This window comes from Rattus norvegicus, chromosome 8, assembly GCF_021556685.1.
Source record: "Rattus norvegicus strain SHRSP/BbbUtx chromosome 8, alternate assembly SHRSP_T2T, whole genome shotgun sequence".
NCBI classification, from domain to species: Eukaryota; Metazoa; Chordata; class Mammalia; order Rodentia; family Muridae; genus Rattus; species Rattus norvegicus.
The window spans coordinates 95,921,961-95,943,826 of NC_141541.1; the positions used below are offsets into that span (position 1 = coordinate 95,921,961).

Sequence of the window (21,866 nt, forward strand, 5' to 3'; positions counted from 1 at the left end):
GCCTCTTAGAATAACAAGTGTTTTGGAGAAACAAGCTGTAATCCAATATTGCCAGATCATTTTGTTGTTGTTTACAAATATATACAATGACTTGATAGGACAGGAGGGGTTGCGGGATATGGGGGTTATGGAAGTAAGGTGCTGACTCAAACCTGAGTGTTTTGAGATAAACAAGGACATAAATATGGGAGATTAGGTAGGGCTCTCCCACCCTTTATCCCATGTTTAACTGGTTGTCCATTTCTGGGTTATAATCCAGTATCTGTGTTCATGAATTGACAGCATTCTGGGTGGATCACTTTTTGTTTTTTTTGTTTTTTGTTTTTGTTTTTGTTTTTGTTTTTGTTTTTTTTTTGTGGATCACTTTTTGAAACAGAGGTAGAGGCTATGGTATGAGAACAAAAACATATTTAAGAAGTAACCTGGTATAGATGAAGAGCTGTGAAACTTTTGGATTCAATTTGTTAAGAGGGAGGGAAGAGAGAGGAGCAGTGCTCCGAAGGGTGTGGTTTTGACTTTTGAAGGTGGGTTAAGGGAGGCTGTAGAAAATTCCTCAAAAGGTGAAGGTAAGTCTTAAAAGAATTGATTTTTATATGTCTCTGGAGCTAATTTTGGTGTGCAGTTCTAGACATAACAATGCCAAGAGAAGGTAATGGATTAACTATTAAACAGCTAAATAGCCCAAGATAATTTTAGCATGGGACTTGTACCTTCTTTCCTCTCTGTATTTCATGTCTGTGGTTGCAAGGCTACTGGGGGCAGGAGCGGCTGGCTGAGTCCCACCCAGATGTAGTTTTGGGAGGCCTGTGGTTAAGAGCTTAACTTCTATTTGATAATGATGAGGTTCAATCGTCCGGAAGACGGGCTTCTGGGAGGGAGAAGTAACTACCAGAGGTCAAGGAAGAAATCTCTGATTGTATGGATCTATTAACCACTGCTCCGGTCTGGACATTTTGATTTTGTCCTTTGTACTTGCAGTAACATATGTGACATTTTGAAATTAAAATAATTAAAACACTGTATTTTAAAGACATGAAGGTGGTGGCTGCAAGAAAGGCATTTGAAGTTCAATTTAAAGAGTGTGAGGGTTGGGGTTGGGGATTTAGCTCAGTGGTAGAGCCCTTGCCTAGGAAGTGCAAGGCCCTGGGTTCGGTCCCCAGCTCCAAAAAAAAAAAAAAAAAAAAAAAAAGAATAAAGAGTGTGAGGCAGTGGCTATCCAGCAAGCAGATTTATCCAAAAGTAAAACATATAAAATACGTTATACATATTAGAATGAGCATGTCAATATCTATAAAAATCAATAATTATAATTTTTTGACATTTAGATATAGCATAGGCACAAAGCACAAACAGTTTTAAACACATCCCAATCTGCCAGCTGCCTGTGTCCCCATTGTGTTTGAACACAATCTCTTCAGTCAGTGTTTGTAAATGTTACCAGAAGCAAATCAAAGTAGCTGTCAATCACTGAACACACATCCACACTGTCTCATCTCCCACATACCTCATGCAACTTACTCAGACCCAGGAGCTCACTTAGGCTTTCCAGCATGGTCTCCAGCTGCCTTAGCTTAGGGCAAAGTCCTAGCTCACAGAGAGTCCTTTAAGAAACGTTTTGTTACATTCATGGAATGTTTTTTTCTTCTTATTATTTTTTAGTTTATTTTGTTAACACCATGAGACTTAGTAACATTAGCACCTCAAATTGCCAATCTATTAAAAAAAGATTTTCCCTTCGAAATTAGGTTTGTAGCAAGAGCTGTAAGAGCAATGCTAATCAGCCTTGAATCATAAATTACTTTGTTATTAAGTAGAAAAGCTGGTTGTTGGTCACGTTTGAAATCCTGAGAACTCCTTTTTTTGAACAAAAAAAAATTACGTTAAAGTGAAACTCGGGATTTTTTTGATAAGGCACAAAATATGTGAATTATGTGATAAAAAATAAGTTATTGGAGATCATTTGGGAAGTTTGAAATGGCTGTTTGTAAGCATACATGGTTGGCCTTGGCCTGGGGACTGGGAACTGTGGAACTGGCTGGCTGGAGCCTGGGACAGTCAGAGCAGCTCGCAGCTCCTGAGGCAGAAAACAGTGAAGAGAGAGAGAGTTTTCCATCAGCAAGAATCAGGCCCCTGAAAGTCGGCCTTGCCTCCCATTTGGAGTCAGTCAGCCCAGAGGCAACTGGTATCAAAAGCTGCAATGGCAGAGAAGGTAGAAGTAATCCGAGAATACAGTAACAGTTGGGGAGGGAGATTATGTTTGGAACTACCATTCGGAGTGAAAAGAGATAACCAAGTGGAGAGAGAGAGAGGGAGAGGGAGAGAGAGAGAGAGGAGAGGAGAGAGAGGAGAGAGACAGACAGATACAGACAAAGCCAGACACACTCCCGCATGCACACACACATTCACTCACACACACACACACTCACACACACACTCACACACACTCACACACTCACACACATGCACACACACGCGTGCACACACACACTCACACACACACACACACACTATATCTAGGACTTTTCTAGCTGGTGTTGCATGCCTTCCATGCTTCTCAACAGTCAGAGGCTAAACAACTACGAGGCCAGGCTTATGACAGCAGACCCTGATCTGTGGCACCAACTTTCTACATCTGTTATTGTTCTTGGTTCTGACAGAATACCTGAGGAAACAAAGGACAGACGGGTTTATTCCGACTGTTGAGTTTGAGGGTAGGAAAGGCATGGTGGCAGGAGCAGGAGGCGTTTTTCACACTGCATCCACGACAGGGAGCACAGACAGATCCATGCTGGTGCCTGGTTCGTGTTCTCTCTCTCTCTCTCTCTCTCTCTCTCTCTCTCTCTCTCTCTCTCTCTCTCTCTTTCTCTCTCTCTCTCTCTCTCTCTCTCTTTATTCAGTCTGGGACCCCACCCATGCATGGCCCAACATCACCTAATTGTCATGGGTCATCCCTCCTCCCTTAAGCCTGTCTGAAAACATCTTCATAGATATATCCAGAATTGTGTTTCCATGGTGACTCTAAATCCAGTCAAATTGATCAGATTAACCACCGCATGTGGTAATGGTTTTACATTATCTTAAACTGACACGGGACGGGTAATTGAACATTTAACTTATGTGAAGTTCAGCAGTCCTTTTGGTTTATGGAGCCTTTCTTTCCATGTAAGCGCTGACATCTCTGTTTCTGCCTTTCTACCTTTAGGGGAACGACTTAATTCCTGACACTGGCAGGTATCTGGGCCCTGGCAGTTAACTCTTTGGACATTGTGAATTGGATACGCTGTGAAGGGCTCTCTGACCAGCATTGCAAACTAGGTACAGGCAGGTCTTGCCCTTCCCTTGTTAGGTCACCTTCCTAAAGCTAGTCACCAGGTCTACTTCCTTATTTGGCCACTTCCTAATGCCTGACTAAAACACCAAGGTCTAGTAATTCATTATTTGGCCAACTGACTATCATGTTCAATCAGGACCTACCAATTTGTCCTAGCACAGACCTCCCCTTTATCTTGTTAAAACCACTGCTACAGAGGCACTGGCTGCTGGCTTTGCCTGATCCAGAGGCAGCCCCCAGCTTGTCCCCTCCAGAGTCATAAATCTCCTTTCTTTGGAAGATTTAGTGTTTGGGTGTGTTCCGTGCTGACTCTGAGTCCTCAGCACTGTGGTCCCAGGTCTAGGGACAGGGAGAGAGGAGTCGCTGAAAGGAGAGGTAGGAGCTGTGGGCCCGAATGGTAGTAATGATTTTGCTTAGCTGTCCCAGTGGCTGTGCCTTAAAGTTGGCTGTGGGTGACTCTTCCCCGCCGGGCAGTCAAGAGTAAGTTCCAGAGAGTTATTTTAAAGACAGAAGTGCAGTGGTGGACATTGCTCAGGGAATCCTGATTTTCATTGCGGTTTTATCCAAAATTTCTCCTAAGTGATTTCTGTTTATCCATTTGTTTGTAGGGTTCTGATTTATATGACTCTGCCCTAGCAGGCAGTCTCACTTCTGTTAGATGTAATTACACATGGTAACTACACATAGGCTGCACGGACCGTAATTATCCCAGGCACACATTCTAACAGCTCCCAAAGAAGATGCTTAAAATAACCCAAGTATCCAAAAAGGTATTTGGGAAATCCTGTAAGTATGGCTTCCTCTGGGAGTAAGCAAATGTGAGGGCTGGCCTCTCCTGAGGATCTTCCCCCACAGTGCAGTTGCTGTTACTCATGTCCTTGTTTTACCCTGTTTCCTGACATCTGGGTTGCACATCTGCATTGCTACCCAGTATGCCCAAGACGGACATGCTGTCAGTTCAGTTCTGACACTGATGTTACTTAGTCCACACAGGACGAGGTGATGAGGTGGATGTACAAACTCAGAGGTTCTGACATAGTCTCTTCTTTCCCTTTCCCCGTTCATCTCCCAGGAGTTCACACTGATTGCATGCCAAGCATTCAGTACAGTTCACAGCACACACACAGTGTCCGATGTAACAGACTGTAGACTAGTGGGGGGATGGAAGAAAATGAAGGCTACGCTGTAGGAGGTGAGGGTAGCTGGTGACCTAGTGGTTAAGAGCTAGGAGATTTTTGACCCTGAGCGCTTGAATGCATCCAAGATCAGTCAGGGTAGTTGTGCATCTGTGAATGAACTGATGAGCTCTGCGCTTGCCTTTCTCCATGTGTGCAGGATGGAGATGTCTGCCCAGAGGCTGACTTCTAACAGAACATCCCCACAGTCACCATCTAACTCTGACTATACCTGGGAATACGAGTACTATGAGATCGGACCGGTTTCCTTCGAAGGACTGAAGGCTCACAAATGTAAGGCTTGTGCTGCTCCTCGGGGTGTTGCCATCTGTTTGTTTTAACCTGTGAAGTCCCCTGTGCCTGCCTTTTCCTAACACCCTATCTTCTCACAGAATACTCTTCTATCTCTAAATACAAAGCACCCCTTTCAGGTTGGCTGGTTTCTGTGGGGGTGGTGTGATATCGGGGCATTGGAAATTCTGATTTACAAAGGGCTTAAAACAACACCCGCTTGGTGGAAGAGTAAGAATATGTGTTTTAGCTTCAGAAAGAGGTTTTGTTGTTGCTGTTGTTGTTGTTGTTTGTTTGTTTGTTTTAAAGAAGGCATTAACTATTCCAGGTCCTGCCAGGCAGTGGCTCTGCCTGTCTAATCGCAGCACTTGGGAGGCAGAGGCAGACAAATCACTGTGAGTCTGAGGCCAGCCTGGACTACAGAGCAAGTTCCAGGGCAGGCAGAACACACAGAGAAACCCTGTCTCTAAAAAACAAAAACCAAATCAAACCAAATCAAATCAAACCAAACCAAACAAAAAGAAAACAACAACAACAACAACAACAACAACAAAAACCAAAAAAACCCAAAAAGAACAAATGAACAAAAGAAACGAAAAACTCCCACAAAACAACAATAAAGATGTGTATAGAAACAGGGTCTGGAGAGAGTCCATGAAGACTTTGTAATAGCCAGTAAAACATTTACAAACCCACAGGAAGGATGAAGAGAGAGCTCAGCCCTCAGAGCCCTAGCTGTTCTTCCAGAGGACCCAGGTTTTATTTCCGTCACCCACATGGCTGCTCACAACCACCTGTAACTCAGTTCCAAAGGATACAATACCCTCTTCTTACCTTCATGGTTACTCTACACAGGGCACACATATATACACGAAGGCTAAACACCGAGACACGTAAGATAAAAATAAATATTAAAAAGCACTTCAAAAATCCTGTCGAAATTCTAGATTTGTGAAGAGCGGTGTTCGCAGAGACAGATGAGGACAGCCTCCCATCAGAGGCCATAGAGGCCATTGTAAGGCATCAATTACGCTGCAGGGAATCAGGGTGATTATTGCTCTGCCGCAAAGCAATGCCATTCTGTGAAGGGTTACTGTTACACTCTCCTCCAGCCCGGTGCTTTCTGAATCACTCGAAGCATCTTTCTTTGGGAGGAAGAATTGATATTATAAGCAATGCCCTGTGGCTCACTCTGGGTCATGCTCTAACTGGCTCTGCAGTGTCCAGTTGTTTCCAGTTGAACACGTAAACACTGCAAACATTCTAGACTTGTTGTGATTTATTGATGTGTGTGTGTATGTGTGTGTGTGTGTGTGTGTGTGTAGGTAGGTAGGTAGGTAGTTCCTTCAGAGGTCAGAAGAGGAAGTCAGTTCCAGGAGTTGTGAACTACCTGATCTTGGTGCTGGGACATTAACCTGGGTCCTCTACAAGGGCAGTGAGTGCTCTTAATGACTGAGCCATCTCTCCAGCCCTTCATTTTAGGCTCTTAACTGGTCCAGATCAAGTAGAACATTGGATAGTGCAGTCATGCTCCCCTCCCTCCCTCCCTCCCTCCCTCCCTCCCTCCCTCCCTCCCTCCCTCTGTCCCTCCCCTGTTGGCAGCAGTGGTACCTTACAGTACTATGTAGCAGCACCCATCTGCTGCACAGAGGGATCTCTACATTTGTTCCTTAAGCAAAGCCACTCTCTAAGTCCCATATCCTTCACACTTGCAGCAATAACGGAGTGCTTCTCTCCTTCCTTGGATGACATCTGCTCAGTATTTATGGGGATGAAGAGAGAGGGCACGGACCTCTTAGGATATGCTATCATGAATTATCTGATAAAGGGTCTTGTGGTCTGAGTATGAAGTCACCTTCCTAAACTCACTGAGTTCTTTAATCTGTTGTTTTTAATAGGACAACCTCTGTTCTGAGTCTTGGTGGAAATCAGAAAGACTGGCAGAGCGCCTCTGCTGTTCTCTGTAATGTGAGCCTTTCCATCAGGGCTATGTCAGCCTGCTCCTGTCTCTCTCCCTTGGTCTGAGGGGCTCCACAGACAGCCCTCTGCTATAATTTCCATTAGCATGTTTCCAGAGACACCAAGGCAGCTCTCTTTTGAGCATTGTTTGTTGTTGTTATGGATATGATTATTGATTGAAAAAGAACCTCCTTTATTTTTATTTATTTATTTATTTATTTATTTATTTATTTATTTATTTTTATGTACAGTATTCTGCCTGCATATGTGATTGCAGGCCAGAAGAGGGCACCAGATCTCATTACAGATGGTTGTGAGCCACCATGTGGTTGCTGGGAATTGAACTCATGACCTCTGGAAGAGCAGTCAGTGCTCTTAACCGCTGAGCCATCTCTCCAGCTCAAGAACCTCCTTTAAAAACCAAGGCCGAGCTGTGGCACAATGCATACTTAACTGAACGACTGTCCTGTTAATGACAATGCTTTTGTTTCAACACTAATATCAGGAAAATATTAAAAAGTCCAGGTGAGTACTCACTGTTCCAGAGTAAGAAATATGACCAAGGGGAAGAAGATTCTAGAGAACCTGACAGCGTATGAGGCTGAGAGGAGAATGGGATGTAAATAGACACTCTCTCTCCATATACAGTAAAAAGCCCCAGGATCGTCAACCATGGGAATGTGGACATCTGTGCGTTCTTCCATTTAATTATTTTTAGTTGTATTTTATGTGTATTAGTTTTGTGTGCTCACATGTCCATAAACCGTGTGACCTAGTGACCAGAGTCCAGAGGAGGTATCAAGTCACGTATGACTGGAGTTACAGACAAATGAGTGCCGGGAATCGAAACCTGGTTCTCTGCAAGAACAGCATGATCTCTTAACTGCTGAGCCATCTCTCCAGCTCCTGGACTTCCATTTAAAGAAGGCAGTGCCCCTTCCCTTCACTATGACATGCTGTTTTACTGGGTGGCCTGTAAAGCTAGTTTGGTAAATGGAATAGCAACAGAACATTTTCAGAAGAAATGTATATTGAAGGTGAGACCGACCATTATGGGTAACTCCCCTTACTTGGACCACATTTGGCAAGGGCAGCTGCCTCCTCAGAAGCTCTTCAACCTACAGAAACCATGGTGGCTACTTAGAGTGGGAATGATTCATTTATGGCTTCAGCGTATTTCCTAGGCACCTATGATACATAGTATCATACTAAGTGCTGGAGAGCCAGCTGTGAGCCGAAAATTCACAGGCACCTCCTTTAACAGCTTGAATTTGTGGCTATCCATGGAAGGCCTTGCTGGAAAGGAGAGATCTGAGGGAATGATCTGCAGGAACTGTGACACTGAGCCCACATCTGAGGGAAGAACATGGCAGAGAGTGGAAATTACAAGGAAAACAGAGATCATCCTAGTGCCAGAGGAATGAATTCCATATAGAGTGGCCAAAACCAAGTGTAGAAGTCAAGGAGAGCAGGGCATGAGGGGCGGGGCATAGAGATCAGGGGCGGGGCATAGAGATCAGGCTTCGACTATTGGCTTTTCTCTGAGAAGTCTGTACAGAGTTTGAAACAGGAATAGCATCTGTTTGGTGTCAGTGGGGACCATAGCCATTGAGGTACCAAGGTGCAGGCTAAGGCAATCTGGCAAGAAGCACGTGCATTTCAGATATTTCTAGATGGGGTCTCTAGATTGTCTATGGATTGTCCTCTTAAAGGACAGGCAAGGTTTCTTTGAGGCTTTGGGACCAGGTGACTGGTAGAATGGAATGGTCATTAACTGGGCTGAAGAAGTGTAAGAAAGACGGGTGTCAGAAGTGAGGAACATCAGAGCTCAGTTTTGTACCTGCAGAATCAACATACTAGCCATACATCCAAGAAGGCAGTGGGGAGAAGGATGGGGGTTTTAATGTCATTCAAAGCTAAGAGGCTGGTGAGAGAGAGAGAGAGAGAGAGAGAGAGAGAGAGAGAGAGAGAGAGAGAGAGAGAGAGAGAGAGAGAGAGAGAGAAAAGGGGGTGGGAGAGAGTATGTGAGTGTGTGTGTGTGTCCTTGGATTGAGCCCCAGGACAGAGTTAACATCTGTGCATTAGGGTCTGTCAACATGACACACACTAGAGTCACCTGAGGAGAGGGAATCTCAATCCAGGAATTGCCTCCATCAGATTGGCCTGTGGGCAAGTCTGCAGGGCATTTTCTTGATTAATGATTGATGTGGGAGGAGCCAGCTCACTGTGGGTGGTGCCGCCCCTGATAAGTGCCTTGAGCGAGGCCATAAGCAGTGTTCCTCCTCTGAGGCTTCTGCTTCAGTTTCTGCCTCCAGTTCTGAGTTCTTAGATTCCTGCCTTGATGTCCCCTGATGATGGACTGCAAGATGTAAGGTAAAACAACCCTGTCCTTCCCCAAGTTGGCTGTGGTCAGTGTTTATCATGGGGGTGGGGAGGTCACTAGTACAGACATTGGTACCAGGAAAATGGAGGATTGCTGCTTTGGACCTGGCTGTGTTTTGGAGGACTGCAGAGGAGAATTTTGGAACTTTGGGTTGAAAAAGCCATTGAGTGCCCAGAGCTCAGAGCGCTATCTTGGGAACTCAGAAGTTAATGCAGGGCACATAATGGAGGTCTGGACTCAGCAGTTTCAGAGGGAAGAGAAGACTCTACTGAGCTGTTTGTGTGATATATCTGAATTAAGGTCAGGGAAGAGAAAAGTATGTTGTATGGGGAAAGTGGACGAAGGTTACCTGGAGCTAAGAAAAATCAGCTGTGATCGAGACTGGCATCGTTGAGGTAAAATCTGGGAAGATTTCCTCATGGTCAGCCCACAGATGTTGTGGTTCACAGGGCCCAAGGCTGAGCTCCAAGTTGGCAGCTGAGCTTGATAATGTGTCTCTCACAAGGTAGTGGTTTCGCAGGCATGGGGAGGGTGAATCAAGGAAAAAGGCAGAAGCTTGGTACTGTGGGGTGGGGCTGGAGTCTCCCCCAAAGAAAGCCCAGGAGAGGCATTGGTGAGGGTGCACCGTCAGCTTCGGTGAAAACCTCAGGATAGAAGGGGTCATGGAGAGAAACAGGCTTAGAAGCGTGAGGTAAAGTTCAAGTCCTAAAGAGAGCCCAGGAGAGGCTACTGGTGAAGCTGTGACCTCAGAAGCAGCAGCAACACCAAGGTTTTAGAGATGCCAGGGCTGTAGGATGTCTACAAAGGGTAGTGGCAGATTCTGCTCCTGTGTTATATATACTCCCAGCATCCCCTTCCTTCCCCTCTGCCCCACTCCCTGCTTGGGAAGGGGGAAGTGTGCTGGGGTCCAGTCCACAATTGATATGAGAGCTAAAAGCTGCTGTTAATAGATTCTGAACAGAGAGACTGCGTACTGAGGCCTCTCTTGGAAATCAGCTTTTAACTACAGTAGCAATCCCAGTCAAATTCTTACAGCAAACAAACACCCAGAGAAACCAATACTGTAAAATGGGGCCTTTTATAAGAATTTTGTTGTCTGCCTCTTACATATGCCAACATGTAATTTTATTGGTCATTTTAAATCCTAAAGACGGTGGGATTCTAAAGACGGCCTGAATGTGGAAGAAGAGAGGGCTGCTCTAAGATGTATCAGGGTCTCACAGAAGCATTTTAGTAGAGATGAAATCACAGGGCAGCTTCTCAGCTCTTCCTTTTAAGCCTTTGGAAAGGCTGGTTAATCAAGGAGAGGTTTGCATAAGAGCTTTGGACAAGTTTGTGTGTACTTAAGGACATCGCTCGGCCTGCATAGTTATTTTTTTCTTTCCCCTGGCTCTCAGGGAGCCCTACCCCGCTGTCCTTAGGAGAGACCTTCTCAATAAACAGAACTGGAAATGCTATTCATCACAGCAGGGCTATATTCTAACCCTGGGACTGAAACACGACACTAGAATATAGTTTTAGAGTTGGCTTTTTCTATAAAGCAGTTGCTACAGTATAGTGTGTAGACTTGGAGATAACCGGATACTATTTCATCCATGGCACATGCCCAGTTCATTGAGATTTATAATTTCAAGTCTGCTGTACTTGAACACATGTGTTTTTGCTTTATGTCTTTTAATTTACTTTGTTATTATTGTATGTTTTTGTGTGTATGATGTGTGGGTGGGCGCACACAGGTGTCTTGGTATTCATGTAGCGACAACCTCGTGGAGTTAGATCTCTCATGCCAGCTTTCATGGGTTCTGGGACTCAGAATGTCGGGCTTTCTCCACAAGTGCTTTTCCCTGCTGAACCATCCTGAAGATCCCCCTCCCCCTCCACACACCCCTTACTGTCATGCTTATTTTCATTATATTCAAAGGCAAGGTCTAAAGAAATCCCTATTCTTTTAGCACTTGGAATTAAGATATTAGGAATGAGACATTACTAATTTTTATCCAGTGTGCTAAATATACCATCTCAAATGTCTGTCTGTCTAGACAAGTATGCATTATGCAGTGTGGAGTGTCAATTTTACTTTAGAAAATGTGCCGTGTATATACATATTGATTAGTCATTTCTCCACCAGTGAAACGAGCCAATTTCAGCCAGATTAGAGTCTATATAAAGATAATTCTATTGGGAAGCCGCTCTTGGGTGAGCTCATTCATCCTAAGCAACAAGGCCAGGGAAGTTGCCATGGGGAGGAAGTCAGAGGGAAGGGGGAAGAGAAAGAAAGAAAGAAAGAAAGAAAGAAAGAAAGAAAGAAAGAAAGAAAAAAAGAAAGAAAGAAAGAAAGAAAAAAGAAAGAAAGAAAGAAGAAAGGAAGGAAGGAAGGAAGAGAAAGAAAGGGGGAGGGAGTGGGTGGAAGGAGAAAGGGAGAGAGGGAGAGGGGGAGGGAGGGAGGCAGGGAGTGGGGAGAGAGGGAGTAAGGGAGAGAGGGAGGGAGAGAGCACCCGCACAAATGTGTGGAGTCTGGATTGTATAGAAAAGAGCCTCTGGGGCAAGGGAGTCCCAGCCCCTGGGCTGGAATGTTCAGTGCAGAGGGAGGAGGGTGGGGTATGCCAGGGAGGGACTGAGGGAGAACCTGGAGCCAGGTCTACTTCCTTCCGGTGTGCTAAATATTCACCTGAGCTGTTTGTCTGGGGTTCCTAAGAAGATTGGGATGCTGGTCCAGTCCTGGGAGAGCTCCTTTAACTGCCATCCAGGACTTGACTAGCATCCCAGTTACCATTATTTTTTGCGTTTAAGCACATTTACTGTACAAACTTTGACCGCTTTTAAAAGTCCTATTAATATTCTTGAGTGGGTAAACCTTTTAATGTTTAGGTAATAAAATAAAGTTTGAAAATGCAGACTGACTCAGCCCTGTTGACCCTCAACAGTGTGGGATCCTAGAGTTTGTGTTCCAGACTCTGCAGCTGACTCTGGTCTCTGTGCCCCAGACACAGACAGAGGCTGTTCAGCTTTGACTGGCGATGGTCTATATTCCAACAAACCTACTGTAAACTGGAAATACGGACGTTGGAAATGGTTTAACTTACCTAACCCAGTATATATCTGAGCCTAGGGTGTAGTTTGGCTGTTCCTTCTGTAACACAGAAGGGGCGGCTTGCTGCAGCTCTTCCTTATCTAGGGACAGCACTGTGCCAAAGGTATCTTGCCTGCCAAGGTGATGGTGTGAAGCATGGACAGCGGGGGGGGGGGGGGGGGGGGGTGGGGGGGTGAGGGTGGGGGGGCGGGGTGGGGGTGGGGCAGACTTTCACCAGCTCCAAAGTGGTGAGAAAGTCTGTTCCAATGCTGGTGTGAAGAAGCTGTAGCCAGCAGCTAAAGCGACACACAGGGACATGTTGTCCCCTAGTCCAAATGGGATTTAAAGTAGGAGTAAATTAGAGACTAGGATGGCCATTGTAAGGATAAAAGCCAGCTCTGCAGGATCCCTTCTCAGCCTCCGTGCTGAGCGAAATGCTCTGGGTGGCAGCCTCAGGGCCAGAGCTGGCAAAAGGCAGTCGTTCTGGGAGAGCAGCTGGTGTTCACTCCTTAGTGGTCGGTCCGGAGGCCATTTATATGTGTTTTCCAAAAAGTGACCTAGACCTGAATTGTACCAGCATGAACATGAATGGGGTGAAGTCAATTCATTCAAATATCTCTGACAAAAAAAAATTAAGGTAGCAAAGTAGAAGACTTAACCCGTGACCTGTCGTCATACCCTCATTGATGTTTCTGACTTCTCGTCATAGTCTGTGCACTCTAGCATCTCTAGAAAGCTCAGAATCCTGAAATGTGTGAGTTAAGTCAAACGGTGTGAAATACTAAAGTCATCTTAACTTGTCTTGCAGATTCCATCGTGATTGGATTCTGGGTTGGTCTTGCGGTCTTTGTGATTTTCATGTTTTTTGTGCTGACTTTGCTGACAAAGACAGGCGCCCCACACCAAGAGTAAGTCTGGGTTTCTCTGTGCTTTACCGAGGAGCATTAGAACCTGAACACATTTCCTGCTTTTTTGCCTCTTGTTGCCCTCATGAAATCAGTCTTCTTGGTCCTGTCCTGCCATCTTTATGCTAATCCTAGATCTGATTTTTATGTTGCAATTAAGATCTATTTTCTCCTTTTTCTGAAAAGTGTTTCTACGGAAGAAATTGCATGCAAATGCTGATGTATTTACAGAGTTGAGCTGGCAACAATACTCTGCCTGTGTCTCACTCTTGGTCTCTCCTGACTCTTGTTGCCTCTTATTTTCATACTTCAGCTATAACAAAGAGCCCAGCAAAAGGGAACTGTTCGCCCCAACATGCAGTTTGCTTGAGACGCTGGGAACTAGAGAGATCCTTTAAATACGAACCAAACGAAAAAAAAATGAGGGTCACTTTTCATAGTATTGTTCTGGGAAATCCAAACATATGGTGTAGTTTTTAATAGTAAGAAAGATAAGGTAAAACAAACAAAAACAAACAAACATACGTATTGGTGAGATGGCTCAGTGCTCTTCCAGAAGACCCTGGTTTGATTCCCAGCACCTGCATGGCTGCTCTCAACCATCTGTAACTCCAGTTCCAGAGGATCTGATGCTTTCGTCTGGCTTCACTGGGCAGCAGCCATGTTGGTTCATACAAGTAGGCACAACACTGTATGTATACCTAGCTAGGCCACCATATCCAGCTATTAGGCTAAATGGTACACGTTTCTGTACATGTTATTTTTTTTTAGATGAAGTTAATACTCACCTCTATATACTTTAAGGTAAGTGGGCTTTGTTCACTGAGCTGAGTGCCTTTCTAGAATAACACTGATAGCCCAAACAAGAACTCCTCCCTGCAGCTGCAACCTTTGAGTTTACAGAGTATGAATGAGCCAACTTTGGGATGAAATTTCTCTCTCTTCACACACACACACACACACACACACTGGGGGGGGGCACTGGGAAGAAAGGGGAGGAGCATAGCTGGGGGAGAGTGGGCGTGTTTGCATTTTGTTGGTTTTTCGGAGAGCCCTGTCTTGTCTACTTCCTTAAGGAGTCATTCTGAACAGCGCTCAGATACAGAGCAGGGCTCCTGGGACTCTGCCTGCTTCTAACAGAGCGAGTGTCCTTTACTCTTAGGAAGATGGGGGGTCAACTCTCAGAGCCATAGTCTCAATACTGCTTCACAGAGTCTGGACCATGATAAGATTTGGCCAGAAAGGACCAATGGAGTTAAGCTGGGTTATGGGACATAGCAATTACTGGGCTTCTTAATAGAGCACAACAGAGGCCGAGTCAGCCTCAAGCGATATGACTTTCAGAGTTGATAAGGGACAGAAGCAGCTTCCATTAGAGCAGGCGTTCTCAGCCTGTGGGTCTCAACCCTTTGGGGGGAGTCAAACTACCCCTTCACAGGGGTTGCATATCAGATATCCTGCATATCAGATATTTACAAGTCATAACAGTGCCACCATTACAGTTATGAAGTAGCAATGACATAATTTTATGGTTGGGGTCATCAAAACATGAGGAGCTGTATTAAAGGGTCAATCAGTAGGAAGTTTGAGAACCACTGCTGTAGAACGCTGCAGCCCCACTCCTTGGCCTCCTCTGTTGTGGTGACAGCATGCATGGGGCTTCCTGCCTTTCTGTTCTTTAGATGGGGAGTAGAACCCACCCTTTTTTTTTCTGTCGTTCGTTCGTCAGAACTAGCTCTGCCCACCTGCTCTCAGGGCTCAGAATCCAGTCAGCTTCCTGTCTAGAAGAGAACTGGGTGTCTATGGGCCCAAGAAAGGAAGGGTTGGGAGGCAGAGATCCAGGTATAAAAGCTGATATCTTCTTAAAAGCTTTTAGGCTGGAGAAGCAGCTTCCATGGTGATTATTTTCCTGTGGAGAAGCGTGTGTGTGTGTGTGTGTGTGTGTGTGTGTAGCGGGAAAGCTCTTAGCTGGGTGCTGTACAGGTGGGGAAGAGCCATTTTTGTCCTTCCTGTCTGCAGGGGAGAGTGAGAAGAGTCATGGGGGAACATTACAGACCATTAGCACACATCTGTCAGAGAGAGATGCGGGGTTAGGGTGAGAGAGTTCTTAGATTCATTTTTATGTTGGGTATTTTGGACTTCTTAAAAACAATTTTCAAGTCTCAGACATTGAACATTCTTTTCTTTTTTTTCCCCCCTGTAGCCTTTGCTAAATGCCCTATATCCTGCTAAGGGTAGCTTTTATTTAAGGGTGAATACCAGCTTGCTCATGACCTTATAAAACTGGAAGTGACATTTTGCCTCGAATTGTAATTTAGCGGACTATGGCACTCACCACCGGATGGGGGTGTGCAACTGGAGAAGGCAGCAGGAAATGTCAGCATTTGAAATCATCGGTGCTGACTGCCACCCCTGGTCTTGAGGGCAGGGTGCAGATACAGTGAGTGGTTGCTAAGGAGCCCTGAGATCCCAAGACAGCGATGACCACTGTCAACCACTACTGTGAACCGGTGGAAAAGCTGTGTCGGGTCCAACCCATAAACCTTTGCTGAATTGCCTGTTTTTACCATCAAGGAGGAGGTTTTACTGAGTGTGTAGTTAGTTACTGTGTGCCCGGGGCCATGCTGAAAGGAATTCTAAAGAGATGGAGTTTTCCTTGTCCACACAGCCCAACGTCTCCTGGCTAATCACCAAAACCTGTTACATGGAAGGGCTTTCATAGAAGTGCGTGTTTGGTGCCTCTGTCAGGCTGATCTACAGCGCGTATGGACTCTCCGCTCAGGCTGTGTCTCTGTGAGTGGTAGCAGTTATTTTCTCAGAGAATTTCACTCTGGGGATGACATTTCTCAGCTTGTAAGAGTCCCATGGAAGTGACTGCTGGGAATGGCAGTGCCCTCGTTCTTTTCAGCCCCCACACGAGTAGATTAGAGGGTAGTCAGTGTGCAATGACCTGGCACTGAGGGAAATGCTTAGGGACTGATTCTGTGTTGTGTTCTGCAGGTAGAGGTGTGTGTGTGTGTGTGTGTGTGTGTGTGTGTGTGTGTGTGTGTGTTCGTGTTCTGTCTGCCTGACTGGATTTGGTTTTCTGGCTGTGTGTCTCCTAGCAGTTAGGGTTTTAGACAAGCCTGTAGATAACACCTTGCTGTGTTCCATGTTTCCTATGGCATCCACTGAGGCCCATGTCTTCCCAAGACCCTCTGAAGGGCACACATATTTAACAGTGTGGGCATCTGTGTGTAGGAACGAATGGCTAGAGGAAAACAGCTCCTGAAGAAGGCAGAGGAACATGACCTAAGAAAGAAACCAGAAACCAGGAGAGGGGGTGGACACCCTCCTGTTGCCTTGGAGCCATTAACCATACCAGGGCAGGGGCCGGGGGTGGACGGACACCTCAAGCAGAGGTGCAAAGGGGGCAATCAGGTCTGCTGTAGTTAGACTGTAGAGTGAGTGAGAGGACTGGTGAGGGAGGACATGGGGAAGGAGGAATACAGGAGGCAGGAATATCAGGCTGGGAGCAGTGAGTGGAATGAGGTGGGCATGGTGAGCATGTACAGTCACCGCATGGCTTTAGAAGACTGGATAGGCTCTTCTGGGCGATGCTATCTATTGTGGTGCTGATAACCCAACAGGCAGCGAGAATAGAGATGCTGCAGCCTATGGTGAGAAAAAGCCAAGGGTCAGAGCAGCCAGGTCTAGCCTGGGCAACAGGATGTTGGAAATGATTTGTGAAATACAAATTAAAAAAAACAACTATACATTCTCTGAACAAAACGAGAAAATAGGTTCAGGTTTCTCGCAGGAGGAACAGGCTCATTTCTTTGACTTAGGAGGACTTCTGAACACTCAAGCCAGATCTCGGCTGCAGAGCACACAGTGGGTAAGAACTGCCACAAACAGGGAAAGGTGCTAGGATTCTTGGGGATAACATTTTCTGGCAAATAGTCTTGAGTGCTCTCTTTTCATGACGGTACCATTAGCCCACCCTTTCACGTTTCCAGTTCTTGAATCTTGGGGCCTCTGGCTTTAGATATAATTTTAGCTAAAGGTGGAATTTAAGATGTTAGGGCCTTGTAATTATCCGTTTCAGAGGTTTAGTCAGCCCGTTTTAAGGTGTTTTTAACTGCTATTACAGATATTGGGAGCTTTAGTTTTCCCTAGCACCTCCAAGCGAGGGTTTAAAGCTACAGCTGACCCTCCTCTGTCAGGAGAGCACAGAACCCGTATAATGGCACTCAGGCCATTACAGGCACTCATTTTATCCTAGCGATAATGCATGCGTTTCTTTCCTGAAAACTGAAGGTAGGGTTCAGCCGCAGGGTCCCCACTGCTTGTTAGAGCATCTTTCGATGGGTACTGTGTTAACTACCTAAGAATATTCACAGGTATGACTCAGGTAGGGCCAAACTGCTTTAAGGCTCTCTTGCATGCCTCTGTGAACTGAGGCCTACAGTCTGAAGATTGTTATGTGGCCCACAATATTGTAAACTTACTTAAAACATATTTTTGGGGGGTAATTTGACGGTTTTAAAACTCTCTCTCTCTCTCTCTCTCTCTCTCTCTCGCTCTCTGTGCGTGCGTGTGTGTGTGTGTGTGTGTGTGTGTGTGTGTGTGTGTGTGTGTGTGTGTGTGCGCGCGCGCGCACATGTATGCAGGTACCCACAGAGGTCAGAAGAAGGTGTCAGACCCTTAGATCTGAAGTTACAGGTAGTCCCGAGTGCTCAGGTTCTCTGGAAAAACAGTCAGTGCTTGCTTTTGGCTGCTGTCTCTCTCCAACCTGTAACCCAAGGTTCTTGAACATGAACTTGGTAGACTGCAGTATGGTAGTGCTGTATGGTAATATTGGACACAACAGCAAGGCCTTCCCTGAGGGCCATTCTTACTAGTGATTAGCAGGAAGATAGGCCACTACTATCATGGTATCTGAGCCTATGCAACCACCGGGGCTGGCCACTTGTGAAAGGTGCAAAATACCAAGTGTCTGTACTTACTAAGCACCCCGAGGAAGTCCTGTGGCAGATGACTGAGCAGCTCTTGAAGTGTGGAGCAGACAAGGTTGTTTCCTGTAGCTGAATAACAGGCAGAGGAGAGACTGCATGGGACTGATCTGTTGGACTTCCCATGTCAATGGCTCTGGAGGCTAGTGTCAATCATCCCTCCATTCAGGTGCATCTACTTCTAGTTCTAGACCTTAGCTGAGCATGTCTGACTTCATTTCCAGCCTGTAGGATCTGTACAAGAGGCATCTTGCCAGGACAAGATTTGCTTTAATTTCCGATCTCCTCCTGATTGATGTGTCCATTCATTCACTCGTCCAACAGAAACACACTGAGCGATTAGTATATACCTACTGCTGTCCTTGGCACTGGGAATGTAGGCGAGAACCGTACAGCTCCGGTCCTGGAGAGCTTACCACTGGAAGCAAGTGCTAGAGAAGTGGAGAAACGGGCATAAGATAAAGAGGAAGATAAATGGGGAGAAGCTCCCAGGGTCCCTGAAGAGCAGGTACCCCAAATCAAAAGTATTGCAGAAGGTTTCTTGCAGAGATGGGGCCCAGAGGAAAGAAGCAACTTGGCAGGCACTGACAGGGCTGTCGCTCTGTGCTGTATGCTGCAGGCTCGTGATGTTGAACACTACTATAGCAATGGTCACTGGGGATTCTATGAAAATGCTGATTACTGAGCCTATCTCCAGAGATTTTAAAGGTTTACAAGACAGGACTTTTCTCTCAGAGGCACCTAATTGGACTCTAATACAAGGCTGGGAGATGATCTGGTTGCTAAAGTGATAGCCATGCAACTTTGAGGACATGAAGTTTGGATCCAGGAAACTCATGGATGTGACTGTGATCCCGATATGGGGAAGGTGGAAGCAGGACTCCCTGGTTCTCGCTGGACAGCAAGTCTAAGCTGAGTCACTGAGCTCCAGACTCAGGGAAAGATCCTGCTTCATAAAAGGAGTAAAGCAAAGAAGAAAAACAAAACTATTGAAGACACTGAGTGTGGGTTTCTGGTCTCCACATATATGGGTACACACATCCACACACACAAACACATGAACCATGTATGCATACGCATGACATAAAGACTAAAAATTGATTTCAGTTCAGGACTAAGAATCGCTGGAGTGCTTACAGGATGCTAGGGGTTCTGCACCCTATCTGCCCTCAGGAAAATTCACGGGCTTTCATCTGGAGGTTTTGTGCCTTGGAGATCAATGTTCAGAAGTGAAGTTCCGCACTGCTGGTCTGTCTGGTGTGCATAACCTAAGACACACCCAGTAGGTGCTTCCTGGGACTCGCCTGGCCTGGCCTCCATGCAGGAGGGCATGAGACTGTAGGTGTGTGAGTTGCAGATCTGTGACCTCTCCTTCTTTTCTTTACAGCAATGCGGAGTCCTCAGAGAAGAGGTTCCGAATGAACAGCTTTGTGTCAGACTTTGGGAAGCCCCTGGAGTCAGACAAGGTGTTTTCTCGTCAGGGCAATGAGGAGTCCAGGTCTCTGTTCCACTGTTACATCAATGAAGTGGAACACTTGGACAGGGTTAAAGTTTGCCACCGAACAACAGCCATTGACAGCGATGTCCATCTCCAGGAAGCCATCAGAAGCAGTGGGAGGCCTGAGGAGGAGCTAACCAGGTTTATGCAGTTTGACATCCCCAACTTCGTGAACACAGACCAGAACTCCTTTGGGGAGGATGATCTTCTTATTTCGGAACCACCTGTTCTTCTAGAAAATAAGCCAGTTTCCCAGACATCACGTACAGACCTGGACTGAGACACACTTGTGGGTGCCTTCCTGAGGATGTGTTCTGTTTCTGTGCAGCAAGAAACCACATGCTACCTACACTTGTGTGTGTGTGTGTGGAGAGAGAGAGAGAGAGAGAGAGAGAGAGGGAGAGAGAGAGAGAGAGAGAGAGAGAGAGAGAGGGGGAGGGAGGAGGCGGCAGCGGGTGGGGAAGAGGATGATGTTTAAAGTTTAAGACCTAGGCTAGGACTGGGATTTAGTGATAGAGGGGCAGAATTTGAAGATGGGAGGCACCATTTTGATTTGGGGAGGGTGATTTTTTTCTCTTTGGATTAAAAATGCCTTGACAGTATTAAAGCTTCTTTATTGAAACGATTAGCCAACACATGCAATTGAGCTCCCTCCTGGGTGAGGGCTAGTTCGCTGCAGTCGGGTCTAGCCCTTTCCCACCATCCTCTGCCTGTAACAAGCTGCTTTGCCTCTCTGGACTGCCATGGCTTTACAGGTAAGGTGGCCTGTCCGGAGTAGATGACCTATCCCAGCTCTAGAATTTTGTGACTTTCAAACTTAGCTATAAGATAAGCTAAGAAACGCATAAGCAGTAGAAAATACCACACGGCATCGAGGCTTTCATGGCAGGTTCTTCAGGTCTCGGTGCTCTCCCTTCACTCAGTCCTTCACTGGGTCACACTTTCGGTAGGGAAATCTTTACTAGGAGACCAGGAGACATGAGACTTGCACGCACTGTGGACAGTGTCTCTGCTGGGTGTTGCTACAGCAATTTATGTGCTGAACGCCCCCCCCCCCCCCCCGCTTTAAACTGGGATAGCTTCGACTCCAGCGACTACCAGCCCAAACTGTTTTCACAAGCATCTGTGCTCTTGAAGAATGGTAGAGCAGATTGTTATTTGGCTGATGTGAGTCCCTTCTGGATGTCCCTGTGTTTGCATCCCTGGGCTCACCCTTCTGAACTATTTGGCTTCAGAACAGGAAGATACCGCTCGCCATGTCTGCGTGGCAGATGTGTAGGTGACGGCTGCCTGGCTTGGAGCTGAGAGGGTCCGTGGGTTTTTTGCCACAGTAACAGATGTTCAGGATTGGAGGATGTTAATATGAGCCACATGATGTCCGTCTCACAAAGCAAGCAGCCCCCTTTGCTGGAGTCAGAAACAACCCAGTCCTGCACACACAGAGTTGTACGCATGAGCAGCTGCTAATCTCTGGGTGGCATCTTCTTTATGAATTTGTTCACCATTTGTCTTGCTTAAGTTGCAAAATAAATGCATTTGATCGCATAGGGATTTTCTCTGGTTTGATTTTCACGCAGGCCAGTTTTCACTTCTCTACAAAGCTGTCTGACTCTGCGTCTCCAATGTCTCCTATCTCAGAGTGTGGGTACGCTGACAGTGTCTCAGGGATCCTAGACTCAGAGCCACACGGCCACTTCACTGGGAACAAGTACACCCAAGGGAATCCCTTCCCCATAATGTCTTCGAAAGGGAAGTATGATTCTTTAAGAGAGTAACACAGAGTAGTAGAATAAAACATGGACTAGTTAGTATAGTATCATTAAAGCCACTTTAACAAATCCTTACAGAGACATGCTACCTTCATGTATATTTTTACACAACACATGATTGATCTTACTAACTTGCACCAGTATCAATGTAATTCTTTCAACTATATATAAATATATATTTATATAAATATAAATCACAGACTGCTTCTTAATTATGCATGAAAGCTATTCAAGAAATATTGTAAAGTTGATTAGGCAGAAGAGGACTTCCAGTATTACACAGAAGGAAGGATGTCCCTGAGTGTATCGTAACTTTAAGCACTAAATGTTAAGAGCCGTGAGAAACCTACTACTCCACACCCTCTTACAAGTGAAGAGGGCAGGCTCTCTCAGTCCCCTAAAGGCTTCCAGCAGATACAAGACTCTGAGCAAGACAACTTCTGTTCAGCCCAGCAGGCTGCAGGTGCATCACAGGGATGTTGGTTCTGAGT

General features: G+C 45.8%; 1 protein-coding gene across 7 annotated transcripts in view; it reads left to right on the forward strand.

The window, feature by feature from the left end:
- The window catches only part of Mrap2 (melanocortin 2 receptor accessory protein 2), a 56,449-nt gene extending 35,298 nt beyond the window's left edge, over positions 1 to 21,151 (forward strand). For 4 of the 7 annotated variants that reach the window (NM_001108774.2, NM_001436530.1, NM_001436529.1 and 1 more), the window contains 4 exon segments: positions 3,203 to 3,315; positions 4,667 to 4,800; positions 13,018 to 13,117; positions 19,496 to 21,151. In NM_001108774.2, coding sequence (NP_001102244.1) covers positions 4,668 to 4,800; positions 13,018 to 13,117; positions 19,496 to 19,886 — 624 coding nt within the window. In that variant the 5' untranslated portion in view covers positions 3,203 to 3,315; position 4,667 and the 3' untranslated portion in view covers positions 19,887 to 21,151. 7 annotated transcript variants of the gene reach the window in all.
- Positions 21,152 to 21,866: the final 715 nt, after the last annotated feature.